We start from the raw sequence: 18,063 nt of genomic DNA on the forward strand, positions 1-18,063 counted from the left end.
TGATACTTGTTCAGGGGTTTATCTCGGGGTCTTACTCACATCGAGGGAGAGGATGGAAAAAAAACAAGAAATGTAGGGGAAATGTCAGAATAACCGGGCTCTTTTGTGTTGTGAGGGCCATATTTGTTGAATGGCCTTTTTGCATAATTTAACTGAGCCTGTGTGAGTGTGTGCGGAGAGGAGAGGAGGGTGTGTTGGGAGGGGGGGGGTATTGATGGTATTTTCGGTCAGACCCTCCACGGGCCCTCTGACTGCTCGGACTTCAGATGTGGTGGAAATAAAAAGGTGCGTAAAAGTGTTTGACCTCCAGTCAGCAGCCGAGCAACACAACCCGAAATCAATTAACACAAACTGTCAGAGAAGCCTCATCCCTGTACTTTTAACTCCTCTACTAGTATCAGCTCATTCACACCGGCTGACCATCCGCACTCTGTTTTTTTTTTTTTTTTTTCTTTAGCTTGGTGAAATCACGGGTGGACTCATTCCTGTGCGCGTTAAGGTGCGCTTGGTGCGTTCAGGTGCTCTTATTCTCCTCAGTAATAACCTGCATCACCACAGGCCTCCAAATCTACTTTGTTCCCTCTTTTGGTCCGCCGACTATTGATGTCTAAGTTTCTCTGTCAAAGTGCTCTCGTCGATGGCTTTAAAGTCCCGCTTTGATACCCCACCACCCGCCCCCTCCACGCCCGCGCGCACGTAAAAAATGTAATATCCATCCAGCCGTGGACCATCTCTCTCTCACAGCCTCTCTCTCTGTCTCTCTCTATAAACATTAGCTCGCTTTCAGCTCAGGCCTCATTTACAGAAGTTTATGTTTTTTTGCACAGATCCACAAAGGCAAGCCGAGCCGGGTCAGGCCGAGCCGTGCAGGCCGCGCAGAGGATCTCCACGAGCCCCACAGAGGAAGAAGAAACACAGAGAAAACAGCTGCGTGTTTAAGTGTGTGATCAACTAACCACATTAAAAACATCAAAATAAAGTCCTGCGTTTGATTCAGTGGCCGCAGCTGGGTTTTATCTCGTGATTTTTTCTTCTTCTGTGGATTCTTTTTCTCCACGGCGAGTTGGAGTCCTATCCCTATTAAACTTTACGTCAACCAGACTCAAATGTAATTCTAAATGGGGATTAGATGTCATTAATATTCATGAGGATGCTGTGTGTTTGTGTGTGGAGAGGGGGGTATCACAACAAAAATCCAAATGGATAACTTTAAATTCCTTCCCTGCTTTTATTTTATTTCTCATATATCCTAATCTACATTTTTTGTCTGTGAAAGTCAAACTACAATAAATACTACACTAGCAGTCTTATAAATAAATAAAACGGCCTTTTTGGAAATATGTTAAATGCTCAACTCAAAATTCAGCCAACTACTTGATTTACATTTTCTTTGCTGGTGTCATTCTGGAAAAAATAACAAATCACAAAAAGTCACAAATTACCCACATGTTAGAGGAGAAAAAAACTGCATGGTTTCTGTATAAATACAGGTTGGATGTTACACAAGTCCGCAGATTTAGTTTTTGTTTTTTATATCCTGTTGGTTGCTTTAAAACATCCTGGCCGATGACACAGCAGGACTTTTTCTCCCATTTCCATGCAGATTATATAAAATGCTAAAAACTGTCGCTGGGGAATGTGAATGCGGTCAGTTTCCTCCTGATCTGTGCGCAGGACTGAACTCTCTGGAGCACTTTGTCCTGCAGGCCTGTGTCAGACATTGCCATCTTTCTAAAATCTCTCCGGTTCGTCTGGTCTCGGGACCGGGACCAAGGCGTTGAGAGGGAGGGGCACCGCTCGTCGCTTCTGCGCGCAGATTGGCTGGTGGCGCCGTCCGTCAGCGGCAGAGCGCGCGCTAATTGGCTGGAGGAGGCTAGTTCCGCAGGTGTCCTCTGCTCATAGAGGCGCAGGGCGGAGAGAAGGTGATCAATCTCCATCCGTCTCCATTAGAAATCACCTTAACACTCTGACAGACAGCGACAAGCCCCCTGAAAGCAAATGAGTTTGATATATTTGGCTGTAAAAACACCCGGAACCGTAACGAGGACGCGGTGACGCCGTGTGCTGCTCATCCGGCTGCGTTTTTCTCCGTGATGCTGCTCGATTTCCAGACTGTTGTTTGTTTTTAAGCAAGTGTGCAGCTGCTGAGTTTTGTGCCCTGCAGACTTCCTACTGCTGGATAATTTTACTGCCGCTCGTCTCTTGTGGCCTCACAGCTCGGGAGAAAGGAAGGAGACCAGCAGGTAATGTTTTCTTATTTTAGTAGAGCTTTCCTTGGAGATTCTGCGGTTTTGTGCGTGTTTTTAGTTCGTAGTTGTGGAAGGGACCTGCAAAAGTATGCGCCGTTTGTAGGAGCGACTTTTCCCAGTGGTACCTACATTAAAAAAAATTATTTTAACTCTGACAAGTGTATGATTTCAATTTCCATCTGTGCACGCTTCTGCAGACTTTAGCGGAGATATCAATTAATGTTCACCATGAAGGACTTGGACTCGAACTGGATAAATTAAGTCAACTTCCTCCAGAGTAGATAATTTTCATATTTCTATTCCAGTTCGTTCCTGCGAGTTTTTTCAGCGCAATTGGCCATTAAAACGTTTCAACCACTTAGTAGATAATTGGAGAGGCGTGTTTTGGTTTTTGTTAATTTATTTTGCTGATAAGAGCCCTTCTGAAACGCTCTCTCCCCGGAGGTCTAATCTAAATTCTAATTGAGTTCATTTGCACCGAGATCTCGCCTTTTCACTTCGGCCTTGCAGAGCTGCAAACTCCGCTCACAATCCGCTGGAATACACATTTGGTTCATTTGGAAAAGAATCGGCCCCACCACATCACTAATGTCATTCACAGTATTTAAGGTCGAGTTAGTATTTTCTGTTTAACATAACACTTCACTAACGTGTTTATATTCGCGTTACAAAAAAACAGAGATTGAAGCTGTGAAAGATCCTCCAGGCTCAACACTCCAACTTTTTTTCTCAGAGTAAAAGCTGATTTCATGCACATTTGTTTTATGTTAAAGTCTGTTTTAGTGGGTGGATTAAGATTAATTTGTTTTATTTTCTACCTTCAAGCTGAAAGGGAAGTATTATTTTTTAACTCCATAAAACAACACTTTCCTTCAGTCCCAGAGGACTGCAAAACGATCTGTGCCTCATCAAAAGTAGGATTATGATTTATTTTCTAGGATGTAATCCAGGGGGATAATATATAATTTTACTTTTAGCTTTTTGTAATATAGCTTTTTAATGAAGAAAGGACCTTAGATAAACTTAAGAGCAAAACAGCCTCTAATATAAGAATAAGTCATAAGTTTATTTAATAAAAATAAAGACCGATTCATTGATTTACATTTAAAACCAATTCAATTGCGCTTCATATTATACGATTTGTAAAGATTGTTATTAGGGTATTTTCTTCCTTTAAATGGGGACTGGGGTTGCACAGGGGGATTGTTTTATTCAAACTGTGCTGGAGTCTGAACTAAAATAAATGATTTTACGTGTTTTATGTGCATTTTCTTCTAAATCAGCAGTTGCAGTGATTTTACAGATTATCCATAATCCATCCTTTACATGTGTGTTTGCGGCCAGGCTTTAATACACACATCAAACACACAATTTAATTTAACAAAAGTTTTAATTTAAGGTTTTAACTGGAATTAATTTTCCTTTTTTTTACTGCAGGCAGAGTGATTTCTGTATTTTAGTGTAAATTATTGAGGTTTTAAATCTTTGGTAAAATGCTGCGTGTCTTACTTTTTAAAACAACAAAATGATGAAAACAGCCTTTTATTTTTCCTTCTTATTTCATTATTTTTCTGCTTATTTATCATGCATTCATATATTTCACTACCCGTGTTTATAATACAGGACTAGTTCAATTAAAACATTATTTACATTATTTGTGATTGTAAAATTAGTTAATTTTTTCTGTCTGGCCTTAAAACGTGAAGTTCAGATTTGTAAGCCTACTTGTTTTCACTGGTATATTTTAGCAGAAAAACCTGCATGTAAAATCACTAAAGTTAAATGTTCTGCAGGTGGAAGATGATTAAAAATATACAATGAACGTTTATCAGCTGACATCCATTTGGTGTAAAAAGATGAACAAAAAGGCTAAAAGAATATATATATTTTTAACTTTTATTGAAAATGTCGGATTTATCTAAGGGCTACTTTCAGAGTGTGTTATGTCTGTGGGGAAAGTGAATAATTTATTTTTTGTCTCCTCTGATGGTGTTTTGGGTTGGAGCCGTTTGACCCTGGTTATCCCTCACCAAAAATCCAATATTCCTTCAGGGAATTTTTATGCTTCCCTGCTGTTAATTTGGATGTGTTTCATTCAATAATTTGTGGTTTTATAGCATTTGTGCATTTAATATTTATTTTCTGGCCATATGAGTAAAAGTAGATTTCTTTTATTATGTAAAACGTACTTTATAAATCGCCTGATATGACTGAGAGTAAAAACTCAAGGGGTAAACTGTTTTTATAGCCTACTTTTTTTTTCTTTTTTGAGGATAGTCTACTTCCAAGTCAGACCTATTTTAGTTGTGTTTATTCTGAGATTTTTTTATTTTTTTTTTTGCTGAATGATGAAATACTCTCCTCCGTGTGTGCAGTAACTTGGATCGGCCCCCTGTCCCGTCAAGCTGCAGCATCGGGGGAAACCGAACCACTGGCCTGAGCTGGGTGGAGCAGTGACCGCCTGTAGCATGATGTCCTACCTCAAACAGCCCCCCTACGGCGTCAACGGCCTAGGGCTCAGCGGTGCTGCCATGGACCTGCTGCACCCCTCAGTGGGCTACCCGGGTACGAGATGAACACACTGAAACACACACAGACACACACGGTTAAAGGTGAATGCATCATCAAAAGACAAATGCAACCCGACAGACAACATACGCCTGCAAAAACACAACAGGTCTTAAACATAATAATAAATTTAATGATAATAACAATAATAACAACAATAAAAAATAATTATTATTATACGGAAATTTGCCAACTTAGAGCCTATATTCCTGTCGGCAGGAAGCGATAAAATAGATCTGAACATTAACAGGCCTACATGTGCACTTCAGCAGAAAAAGGGTATAATTAAATAATAAACATACAGGCACATTTTACGCATTTCTTTATTAAATAGTTCTGTTTTTTTAAACATGTATTCAGGTGTAAATTTTAGACAACAAGGAAAAAAGGAAAACAATACGGAAAAGCTTATGAATGTATATAGGACAAGCTTTATAATGGCCTAACTTTCTCCACTTTTATGATCTGTTGCTCATTTTAAAATATCTGCTTAAATAAGGAAGATTTAGCAGAATAGTTTCGGCTGAGTTCGTTGCTGTTGACGCTTTTATTCCGACTGTTTTCCCACTGCTTCACAATGTAGTCACACAGGGATAAAAGCTATAAAAAAAAAAATAGGTGTTAAAAGTGGGACTTTTACTGTCGTCTTCATTGTTAGTTTTGTTTTATTTTTTCCTGTAGCGACGCCAAGGAAGCAGCGGCGGGAGCGGACAACTTTCACCCGCTCTCAGCTCGACGTCCTGGAGGCTCTGTTCGCCAAGACCCGGTATCCGGATATTTTCATGAGGGAGGAGGTGGCACTGAAAATTAACCTGCCCGAGTCCAGAGTCCAGGTAAAACAACATACTCTCTCTTCGGATATATTTGGATGGAGTGTTAAAGCAGGCCTTCGTGTTACAGCTACATAACAGTTGGCTGCTTTCTAGGCCTGGGCTTGGCACGTCTGCTGACATACTGTTCACTTTGTGCTTCATGCTAATTGCTAACGATAAACTCCCTCTTTATAAAAACGGCTTTTAAATAAGGTTTGTGGGAATTTTATCTGATCCCTTAAAGGTTAAGGAAGTTAAAAATTAAGTTACAGTGACCCTGCCAAGGCCTTTAAATCAACTGTAAAACCTTTAATTTGGCTTTCAAAGTCAAAGTTAACATTCAGATAATGTTTTAGTGAATTTGTGAGTGGGAAAACTTACCCAAGGCTTTATTGCAGAGCAGCTTAATTTATAGTTGGTGGACCGAGCGTATTATGGGAACAGAAAAAGTACTATACATAGATTAAAAAAAAAAAAAAAAAAAAAAAAGTAAAACTGAAAATTGGCCTTGGCCTCCTGTTTAGTGTATCATTAACAAGCTAGCGTCACAACGGTTTGGCGCGTGGTAGTGACGTCACTAGTCGTACATCAGTTTAACGTAATTTTTTATTTTATTTTTTTAAATATCACAAAACTATTTTCGTAGCAAATTTATTGTTAATAAAGGTGCAGCTGATTACAATTTGGCCTGCCATTTCAAAGAGAGGTATAATAAATGTGTGGATTATTTATTTTTCTTTCATTCTTTCTTTCTTTTTTTTTTTTTTTTTTTTTTTTTTTACATGAAATGGTGTGTTTAATGTACTGTGGGAATATCTTTGAGTCTTGAGTCAGTGAGGAAAGGACAACACGTTGCGTTTATGTGTCATAGATATTTGTTACATTTCTCTCTTTCTGTTCACGGCCTAACTCCCTTCTCTGGTTATTCTGTCCATGAAACCAGCAGCCATTCATAAAGAAAATAGTTGTAAATAGAAATTAGTGGCATCAGAGTCCATTGTAAAGGCTTGTTTTTCAGCCAAATCTATTCACTGTTTTATTTCTTTTAATGCAGCATAAGTGTATGTGTAATTTGACCTGAATATCAGAGCCAACAAAGAGGCCGGAACTGTCCCAGGAAATGCACCACAAACAACTCACTGGTTCACCACAACATCGAACAAATACTGCTCTTAAAAGGCATTAGGGGAAAACCAAGGCAGGCCTCTCTCACAACTTGAGTTATTCTCAGAATGTGTGTGTGAAACAAAATGCTCTACATGATCCTACCCTCTCGGTGCTCTAGAGTTACCCTACTGTGTGGTGAAACCCAATAGCCTGTTATCTTACAGCCGTCTACCAGGTATGAAATTAGACCCCTGGATGGTCCAAGCCAAGGGGCCAGCGTGGAAATGAACCTTGATGGCTAATAACCCCCAATTTTCTTCCATAATGTACTCCCAGCATGGCCCAGGAGTATCTTTTTTTAAACCAAATGCTGAGGTTGTTTGTGTCGATGTGTGCTAACTCCTGGCTGGTGTCCTTGGTTGTAGGTGTGGTTCAAGAACCGAAGGGCCAAGTGCCGCCAACAGCAACAGAGTGGCAGCAGTGCCAAAGCTAGGCCGCCCAAGAAGAAGTCTTCTCCAGCTCGAGAGAGCACAGGCTCAGAAAGCAGCGGCCAGTTTACACCCCCTGCCGTCTCCAGCACTGGGTCGTCCTCGTCCTCATCCTCCTCCACCAATCATACTGGCCCAGCCGCGCTCAGCAGCACCTCTACCTCCATCAGCACTGTCTCCTCCATCTGGAGCCCGGCCATCTCCCCTGGAAATGCTCCGGCCCCAGCTGTGGCTCCCCTACCTGAGCCTGGACCCCCATCCAACGCCTCCTGCATGCAGCGTTCAATGTCGGGCTCTGCCGCTGCCGCCACGTCCTACCCCATGTCCTATAACCAGACGCCAGGCTACGGCCAAGGCTACCCCACCCCGTCCAGCTCCTACTTTAGCGGTGTGGACTGTGGCTCTTACCTGGCCCCCATGCACTCCCACCACCACCCCCACCAGCTCAGCCCCATGACGGCCTCCTCCATGTCAGGCCATCCACACCACCACATCAGCCAGTCGTCAGGCCACCACCACCATCACCACCACCACCAGGCCTACGGTGGCTCCGGCCTGGCCTTCAACTCATCTGACTGCCTGGATTACAAAGAGCAGACTGCAGCCTCCTCATGGAAGCTCAACTTTAACACCACAGACTGCTTGGACTACAAAGACCAGGCCTCCTGGAGGTTCCAAGTCTTGTGATCAGGCTTTTCTCCCTCCTTGCTTGTCAGCTCCCTCTTGTTTTCCAGATTAGCGTATTGCTTGTTTTGAGAGACAAAAAGAGTTTATGAACCATATGATAACAAGACAGCAGCAGCAGGAATGCTCAGCAAAGCAACTGGACTTTTTCTTTGATACACCCCTCGTTCTCCACGTCTTAAAAGAACAAAAAGTTTAAAAAAAGAAGTGAAACAGTCCCTGAAATCCTGTGAAGAGAGAACATGAGAAGTCAACCAGGATCAGCAGTGGAGCGCTCTGTCTGCTGAAGAATGGGGGTTTTAAATCCTTACTTTTAGGATGACCTTAAGAAAAAAACAAACTGTTTTTTTTTTTTTAAGTCATTTTAACCAAACTTCTTTGACCACCAGCTCTCTGGATGGGCGGAATATTTCCCTCTGGTGCACCGACAGGAACTGCCTGCAGTGCCCTCTTACCTCCAACCCAATCAAATCCTGTATAGTTTTTATTTCTGAAATTTGTTATTTTAGGATGACAGAGATTTTAGTCAGCTACTTCATGGAGCTGAAATATGTAAATATGTATTTGGGTCAGTTACAGTGACCATGTTTAGTTGGTGTTTCCGAATTTGAAATTGTTTATTACCATTTTGGGAGAAAAAAAATAATAAAAAAAAATACAACTGTATGTAAATTTTTCCAAATATTCCAAAGAAAACAAATTGGCCATATAGTTCAGCTTTTATATTCATGGTTTTATTCAGAAAAAATGTTTTGGCAAATTGAAAAAATTAAAAAATCTAAAGTGCAGGTGCAAAATTACAGCAGACATTGATTTGTCTGGTTTGGACTTTGTTTCGGGGATATTAATATTATTTTAAAGTACTAGGCTCTACATTTTCAACACAGACCTCCCCTCTTGGGCATTGTCTCATATTTGACCCGCAGCACTTGGCTTGATATTGGAGTCAAATCTTTTTTCTTTTTTTTTCCTTCTGTTTTTTTTTTTTTTATTTTTTTTATTTGAGGGGAATGTGGATTTCTAGTTCCAAAATGACAGTGAGATGTTGAATGTATCTTTATGGCGACCACCCTCACATACATGTTCATCCAATAAAGATCCGTTAAGTCATATTTATTTCCCATACATGGATTCTGTCTGTCAGTGAAATGCGCACCAGGGAGTCAACTTTTAGATACTTTTTACACTCACACAGGCTTCAGATCAGTGTTTTTGAACTAGTCAGACTTTTGTTCCAAAGCTTGTTTATTTTGTTTGTTCCTAATTAAACTGCGTTATAGCGGGTAAATGCAAATTAGGCCATAATTAATACAACCCGTGAACGCGTGTAGGCCCCGCATTTCCATTTTAGAGAGCAACCGGTTTAATCCTCTGTCTCTGTCAAATTGAAACACTAACATCTTCCCCTTGCTTTAGGGGAACTAAGTGTCTTTTTAACTGCAGTGTTAAAAAGCCCTAAATATTGAGCCGGGAGACATTTGATCGAGGCGTAATTGAATGCAGCGCTGTAATGGCGTGATAATTACTCCAGCGCCCTGAGTTGGTTTCTCTAAAATAACCTGCAGGAATTTCACTGCCTCTGATGCGGTAATTACGTAGGTGGGGCCAGGTTAGGGGGTCACATGTAAGTGTGTGTCTGTGTGTGTGCGTGTGTGTGTGTGCGTAATGCGTAACGCTCACAGGCATAAACGCATTATTATAAAAGGGAGGGTTTAAGAGAAAAAAAAAAACGCGTCAGTTCTCTGGCAAGGTTGTTTTGGACGAGCAGACTTTCCACCAGTGAAGGCCGCACTGAGATTCATGTAAATGAACTAATAAAACAGTGTCCTTGTGGAAAAAGAACATGCAAGACTCCTATTCAAGTATTTAAGTGGTAAAAAAATAACCTGTCAAATATAGTAGTGCTTTGTGGTCAACTATAATTCAGCTCTAACATGAATAATTCTAAATATTACAAGTTCCTGTTTATTCTCATATATATGATCACTTTAAATTAGCCGTTCGACCCCTGTTGGAACAAAAAAAATATTTCTTTAATATGGTAAAATAATAATAATAATAATAATTCTCGTGATTAAATTAAATCTGACTCCTTGAAACTAATATTTTCGAAGCAAATTAAGACCAGTTATGTGCCAAAATAAATTGTCAGTGTAATAAGATAGACAATCTATCTCCATGTTGTAAGAAATTATTTGAATTTTTAGTGGCATGAATCCTCAAATATGTTTTCATTTTCAGTTCAATCAAAACATCTGTTCGGTGCCAAAATAACCTGTCATTCTTAAACCCTCATTTATTTTCTAGTAAATTCTAAATCAATTAAACCACGAGTTTGTTCCTAGTTGTGGCCCCTGCAGTCCCCTGGACCCCACCTTGAAACCCATCGATAATCCCCTCTATGATCAGATGATCAGGCTGATCAATACATCCTGTAGTCCCCTCACTGAGAGTCTGCTTCAGCTGCGGCCGCTTTGCGCCGTGTTGTCTCTCCCTCTTTATGTAAATGAAGCTCGCAGCAGCTGAATAAATATCTCTGCCAACCGGGACATTAAACATATTTGCGCCAAGACGCGCAAACAGCGCAGCGAGTGTTCACGAACAGCGGCGGATTTGTCGGATTTGCATCAAATAAACATTTGCCACCAATATTGTGGGATTGTTGAAGGAGTTTCAGAGCCACAGGTTCTGCCATGAGACAGCTGCTCACCTCCAGACGCGGACACGAGTGGGGTAAAAAAAAAAAAAAACAGCAAAAAGAGACCATGAGGATGTGCATCTGCAGCCAATGCGTCACAAAGGAAGATATTTCTGCACCTAAAGGCCGCAAGACGGCGAATAAAATGAATAAAAGTATTGCAGAAAATAAACAGTGGACTTCGAAGAGAACAAGATTCAAGCTGTGGAAAAAACTGCACGAAAAGTTCCATTTTCCATCATGCAGGAGAAAAATGTAAAACCACGCACTATGATTTCTGTTTTCTGCAGGATTTGGAAAATAAAACCACAAACCTACAAGGAAAACAGTTAAAGCTTAAATTATGTAACGAAAAAGAAAACAGCCAATTAAAGACTTGCATTTTAAACAGAAAAAATAATTACATTTACCCTCAATTCCCGCAGATATTTATTGAGCAAACTGTATATTTATTCCTTTGCAAACCGCCTGCTTGTTATCAAATAAACTGTAGAAAACGCAGCGTTGCATCCAGTTATTTGTATATGTTGTAGTCTGTAGGAAGACGCTATTCCACTTTTCCACAGGGGTTATAAGGAGTTTACAGTCCCAACTATATTTAATAGTGACATACAAAATGCAGCAGAAAATCTCACCTTAATATGAGGTTATAAGTGATAAATTAGCTAAATTAAAATTGCTGTTGTTGGAGGCCAACTATTAAACTAAGCGTGCACATTGTTAATAGTAGGCTGGTTTTGGTTTTTTTTAGACAGATTATGTGAATGCAATAATCCTCAGTTATTTGTGACTGAATAATGTTGAATTGGTGCAGAGTTAAACTCCTTCAAGATCACTTATTAACCAGATCACTTATTTAGACCAGAACAGCTTTAAAATGTATTGTATGTATTGAAAAAAGCAACAGGTATCTTAGTTATGAATGTTGCAAGAATGCAGTGTAGATCTACAAATCTGCAGCACAAATCCAGACAGATAATCCATCTTGAACATACTGGAGAAAAAGAAGATAGAAATGATTATAAAAACAAGCATAAAGGAATGAATACAGCAAAATTATCTTTAAAAATATCAGCTACTACAGACTAAGTTTTTGTTTCTTTTTTTTTTTTTCCAATATAGCAGACAGATTCATCAGTTCATGTTTTTCCTCCAAACATCTGTTTAAAAATAAAACAGAGAAGCTAAATACAGTGTGATGTGATAACAAAACATGGTCTAGGCTGCACTATTAGGGTTAGAGGAGAGAGAGACAGATGCACCTGATGTGACTCTGAACCAACTGTTTATAACTGTTTTTAATATTAAATACTTGACTTTTCAGTGAGTTGAGAACATGTAGGCCTCTGAGTGTCTGATTCATACCTGATAACATATACTTAATAATAAAAATATTGTCAGACTTGATAGTTTTCTAATCCAAAACATAGTATTATGAGAGTGTTCCAGTTGCTTAATGATAGAAATGCGAGGTCATAATTTAACAGTAAGCACTCGATTTCAGGGTTTTCTGATTTTTCCCACAACTGCATCCAAGAATGAGGGAAGGTCATCAAGACAGACTGATATTTGATATTTAATAAGAGGCCGGTCCTGGACCACGCCGCCACTCTGACCCTTCACGTCCACCTGAGCTCAGGGTCGGAGGCCTTCACTCCCACTCCACAGTCTGTTCAATAGGACAATCGATTGCAGCACGTCGCCTGTTGTCGACTGCTGACCTTTTGGCCTCTGCTGCTCCACTGAAGGTGTCTGAATGTGGGTGGACTGGAAACTGTTGACATTTTGTTCACACTTGTCCAGGAAATGAACTGGAACCACCGTGAACCGTTTCTCGCTTGAGTGCTTGTGATTTGTATCTTTGAGAAAGAGAGAGAGACAGACACAGAGATAAAGAAAAGACACAGACCGGACTGATCCTCCAGTATTTACTTTGTGAGACCTTACAGGCCTCGATAAGTCGATGTGTGAGAGATGCCAAGGACCAGTAGATGCACCGATACCAGCCTGCATGCTGGGACTGTTTTCTTGTCTTCCATTTTTATGCAGGACAGGAAAAAAAAACACTCAGACTTGTCTTTCATTGGCTGTCGAGTGTCGCCAGACCTTGGCATCCTGGTGTGTTCATAGGCCGGTATGGAGAGTGAGAGGTGATACAGAGGAGGATTATATTTACCTAGGAGGTTACTGCGAGGTCAACTGTACACCGACGTGGGTGTAGCCAGGGCCATCAGCTCCGGTTTCTCTGCTTTGTCAGGCAACCTTGTGCTTTTCAGCTGTACTTGTTTTGGTAATAATGAGGACCGTAAAGGTGTTTTGGACCACTCTTCATTTAACTCTTAGATAAGTCTCACTGATTCACTGCAATAAACTCAGGCTTATTTCAAACCTAAAAAAATGGCCACCATAACCACCAGCTTCCTTTTAGACCTATGTATAGTATAAGTCCCACTTTACAGCCAGCGTTTGGTTTGTCATCTGGTCCACGCTTAAAAATACAGTAGTGGAAAAAGTTTTTGAACACCCTAAAATTCAAATATTAGCATGAAATATTTGGGGAAAAATCTTGTTTGTATATCAAAAGGTGTGGCTGCATCAGACAAGCACAAATAAATACAAATTATTATTACTTTTTACTTACTGTGAACATGAAAAAAATAAAACTAAACCCTTGGATGTGTTTCATTATCTTTCTGAAATATCCGGTTTTGACCTCGATAGAACAGAGTACGTGCAGATGAAAGCGTGAGGGTTTAGAGGATAGAGTTCAATAACTTAAGAATTATTCTTAATGCAATATATCACAAATACATGTCCAAAACTTTTTTCCACCACAGTAGTAGGTGAGAGTACCGCACAAAAGTTGGATGCAACTCAAAGAAGAGGAAGAAGATGAAGACTGTTTTGTGCCACTGTAGAAACATGGTGGATTCTGGAGGAACACTGAAGGCGACCTGCTCCATCTGTAAACATAAACAGTTCATCCAAAGGTAACAAACAACATACACACATATACAAAATGATCAATATGGATAGAACATAATCAATGGTTTAATATATAGTGGAAGGAAAAATGAGAAATCACTCATAGAAAGTGAACAAATCTGCTGGAGAGGAGAAAGTTTAGTCAAAGCTAACTGTCCCAAGGATGAAGTGATAACACCTACAACATTAAGCACCGTTACTATTACAATGCAATAACTAAAATTCTTCCTGCTAGTAAAGTTTGAAGGGGTTGTATTGTCAACTACAAAAAAAGTGTTAATTTACCCAGAATTCAAAGCAAATTTGTGAAGAATTCAACAACTTTGTGCCACCAATACATACGGACATTTATCTGAAATCTAACAATAGTGCGAGCACACCTTTTGTCAAAGTTGAAGGTGTCATAATGCAGCTTTAATGTGATTTAATAAAACAGGTGTTAAAATCAAAATAAAAAAACTCATCGTACTGGTTGGCTGCAGCTTTACAAATGAATAAAATGAATAAAAATCACAAAATCCCTCTTGAGTCTCTCATCGCAGGTGAGAATCCCACTGGTTCCAGCGAGGGGATTTCACAGTTGAGTCCAGGTGGCCAGGACAGTGAACACTAACAGAGTGAAAGCAGCTTAGTCACCCCTATGACACAAGGCGCTGAGCATTGGTGAAATTCCTGGTGGGTTTGCATAGAGTGCTCAGTCAGGACGGCACTCTGGACAGTTGCTGTCATGAGCCCCGGAAGCTTCAGCCTCTACAGTTCAAGCATGTCATTTACATTTCATTTCCTGATGCACTTATCGCTTTGATATGTTTGGAGCCGGTAAGTAAAGGTGTAGATTTAGGGCCCAGAGTGATGGGAGGGTGGGTCATCTCTCTGGATGTCAGCTTTATTCACTCTATGAACCAATAAAATATAATGTAAAACAAAACATAAAAGGTGATAGACTTTCTATCTCTAAAGAACATACATGGACATTCATAACCACTTTCACATAAATTAATCAACTTGTCTAGGTAGTTTGTGTTTGAAGGATATAAACCGTTAGCAATATAGTTGGAATAAAACATTTTCAGCTTGTCTCATGAAATGTTTATGACAATGTGATTTATTCTTGATTGATAACTGTGACTCAGTTTTTAATCACTGAACCTGGTCAAAGGTGATTAATGAGGTGTAGAAATTGGAATAAAAAGAGGAATGTATCTGAAAACAATATTATTCCAACTTTATGGGCAACAGTGTATATTTAATAAACTACAACTTGGTTCATGCAAAAGTCATTGAAACATATTTTTGCTTCTTTGTAAAAGAGACAAAACAGATGCTTTTGGTGAATTAAGTAGTTTTATTTTTTTTCTCATTGGTAAAACACAAATATACAGTTGCAGAAAAAATTATTAGACCATCCAAAGTCCTCAAAAACAATGGTTATGCAATCAAGTACTAACTCCTGTATGTATCATGTGACTAAAACAGACAGAAAAGAAAACACGGAATGCCTAAAAGCACTGTTTTTGCCAGTATAATGTCATAGCTATTGATGTAAGAACTGAAGTGATTTTGGTTATTATCAGGAAAACCATGGAAAATGGATAGATATCAGCTCTTAAATTATTAATTTAATTTTTTTTTTTAAAGTTTAGTTTATTTCGAATATGCAACAAAACAAAATAATCCTACATAGTCCTTATTAATGAAACAGATAATAAGAAAGCAAAACAAACAAATCCTATACAGGGTGGGGAAGCAAAATTTACAATGAACATTTAGTTGTTTTTTCTCAGCAGGCACTATGTCAATTGTTTTGAAACCAAACATATATTGATGTCATAATCATACCTAACACTATTATCCATACCTTTTCAGAAACTTTTGCCCATATGAGTAATCAGGAAAGCAAACGTCAAAGAGTGTGTGATTTGCTGAATGCACTCGTCACACCAAAGGAGATTTCAAAAATAGTTGGAGTGTCCATAAAGACTGTTTATAATGTAAAGAAGAGAATGACTATGAGCAAAACTATTACGAGAAAGTCTGGAAGATACTATTAAAGAAGAATGGGAGAAGTCGTCACCCGAATATTTGAGGAACACTTGCGCAAGTTTCAGGAAGTGTGTGAAGGCAGTTATTGAGAAAGAAGGAGGACACAGAATAAAAACATTTTCTATTATGTCAATTTTCTTGTGGCAAATAAATTCTCATGACTTTCAATAAACTAATTGGTCATACACTGTCTTTCAATCCCTGCCTCAAAATATTGTAAATTTTGCTTCCCCACGCTGTACATATACATGAAAACAAAGTATGACTTAATTTGCATATTTGAAAAGGAGTGGGAGGAAGTATAACTTACGAATTAAACTCTCATGAGCTATTTTTGTTATCATTATATTTGTCCAAACAATTGTACCTTTAGTTTCACCAGGCATTAAAATGAACAAGAAATTGAAGAAAACAAGGGGTGGTCTAATAATTTTTTCCGTGACTGTACAAATATAAAAAATATGTTTGTTGTTGAGAGTAACACATTTATTTTATTCTCATTGTTCAGGAATAGATGGAATATACTGTTCAACACATATGATTTTCAGTGCAGTTAATGGAACACATGGAAAAGCACAAAAACAGACAATTAACGTAGAAATAATACCAATGTTGACAAACTGATTCTGCTGAGTTCTACTTATTTATCAGAACGTCTACCTGAGATAGAGCTAATTTTTCTCAAGTCCAAACTTCTACATTTCCGACAGTATTTGAAGTGACCAAATAATCCCGAGCCTTTTCTCATGACACACATCAGTGCAGCGTCCATACACTTCTGTCTGCTGGTTTTCCTGCTTTGAAGGGGCTCATGGGAAATGACTCTACTTGCATTCATCCCAACCCTCTGCTGACCATTACTCCTTGTTCTTCAGTTGTGTTAAGGTAAAGAGGGATGAAGAGGAAAGGTATTTAAAAAGGGCCCGTATTATCTCATCTGGAAAGGATGTACATTTGTCCCAAGTCACAACTTGTTCCTCCTGGGAGAGCTTAACGGAGACTGGCTGGCCTTGAGGCAGCAGTGTTGTCTCTGGGTCTCTCTGGATCGCTGCTTGAGATGTTTCCTGGTTTGTTCAGTGGAAGTTTTGGTTTGTTGGTCGCTAATTTCTATCTGCATTGAATGAAAATGGTGACAAGTTTCTAAAGTACACCTGAAATAATTTGGAGAATAAGCATTACGGTTACTGATACAAATTCTAAACCAGGGGTGTCAAACTCATGTTAAATCAGGGGCCACATACAGCCCAGTATGATGTCAAGTGGGCCAGACCAGTAAAAAAAATAACAGTAAAAAAGTAACATTATGAAAATGTTTACATGTACAAACCTAAAAAAAAAAAGTGAACATGTCCAACCTGAAATTTTTGAAGAAACATAAGTGCAATGTTGACAATATCATGTCTCATCTTATTATTAACACAACTTACAGATCACAGCAGATCTACAAAGGCACAAAACATTTATTAACAGGCCTATTCCTATTGTTAATATTGCCCTTCTTTTAAGACATTTCATGCTGTTCATATTTGTTCAGGTTATTCACATTTTTAATGAAAGGGTAGTTTGTAAATGTAAACACTTTCATGTACTTTTTTCACACTAAAACAAAGCCAAACATTTGGAGTTGTCATTATCCATATGTTATTATGATCATATTTTTCTCCTCTGACCCATATGAGATCAAATTGGTCTGTATGTGGCCTCTGAACTAAAATGATTTCAACACCCTTGACTGTTAATATCTTCAGCGTAATTTTTGCATTTCACAAATTCATCCCATGGGCTGGACTGGACCCTTTGGCGGGCAAGTTTTGGGCCACGGGCCGTATGTTTGATGCCCCTGTTCTAAATGTTAATTCTCAGCTTTGACCCTTAAAACATGCAGGAACAAAAGGAAATAATTTATAACAAATACAAATGAAAAAGTCTATGATTTTGATAAACGTGGTCGTACCATATATACTTATAATGAACAAACAATGAACTTGTATTTTAGTCTGACTTAAGTCTCAAACATAAAACTGTCCTCAATTATTGAGCATCAAAATAGTGTTTTTTGTGTCATGTACTTAATCAGGAAGAAAAGAACCTTTAGCAAAGAGCAACATTACACAATTTTGTATTCTTTGCAGGGAATTAGATTACCCAAATTATTCTCGACTGAAAGTAATTTAGACTCACTCTGATGTCTTTAATGCTCCGACATATTTGTCTGTTTTGCTTTTTTTTTTAGATCTGACACGTGGAGATCAGTGAAACAAACCTATAAAACATTCAACCTCCCCCTGAGGGAAATGGTTTCAGTCCAATCAGCGGCATCATTAGATGTGATAAGGCCTCCGCAGAAACACTACAAGAAAACACACACACACACACACACATAACCTGGATAATAGCAAGAGCTGGAGGCTTGATTTGTTTCCAAATGT

The 18,063-nt window shown here is 39.0% G+C and overlaps 1 protein-coding gene across 1 annotated transcript; it reads left to right on the plus strand.

Annotated features, from left to right (window-relative positions):
• The first annotated feature begins 1,933 nt into the window (after positions 1–1,933).
• On the plus strand, positions 1,934–10,902 carry otx1 (orthodenticle homeobox 1). The gene is made up of 4 exons (XM_030155388.1): positions 1,934–2,243; positions 4,625–4,814; positions 5,499–5,650; positions 7,162–10,902. Exons 2-4 carry the CDS (start codon positions 4,718–4,720, stop codon positions 7,909–7,911), a joined length of 999 nt encoding a protein of 332 aa, XP_030011248.1. The 5' UTR covers positions 1,934–2,243; positions 4,625–4,717; the 3' UTR covers positions 7,912–10,902.
• The last annotated feature ends 7,161 nt before the right edge of the window (positions 10,903–18,063 follow it).

This window comes from Sphaeramia orbicularis, chromosome 15 (assembly GCF_902148855.1).
Source record: "Sphaeramia orbicularis chromosome 15, fSphaOr1.1, whole genome shotgun sequence".
NCBI lineage: Eukaryota > Metazoa > Chordata > Actinopteri > Kurtiformes > Apogonidae > Sphaeramia > Sphaeramia orbicularis.

Coding starts and splice junctions, on each gene's coding strand:
- otx1 (XM_030155388.1), top strand. CDS start 4,718: ATGATGTCCTACCTCAAACAGCCCCCCTACGGCGTCAACGGCCTAGGG. Junction 4,815..5,498: donor CCCCTCAGTGGGCTACCCGG/GTACGAGATGAA, acceptor TTTTTCCTGTAG/CGACGCCAAGGAAGCAGCGG. Junction 5,651..7,161: donor TGCCCGAGTCCAGAGTCCAG/GTAAAACAACAT, acceptor CCTTGGTTGTAG/GTGTGGTTCAAGAACCGAAG.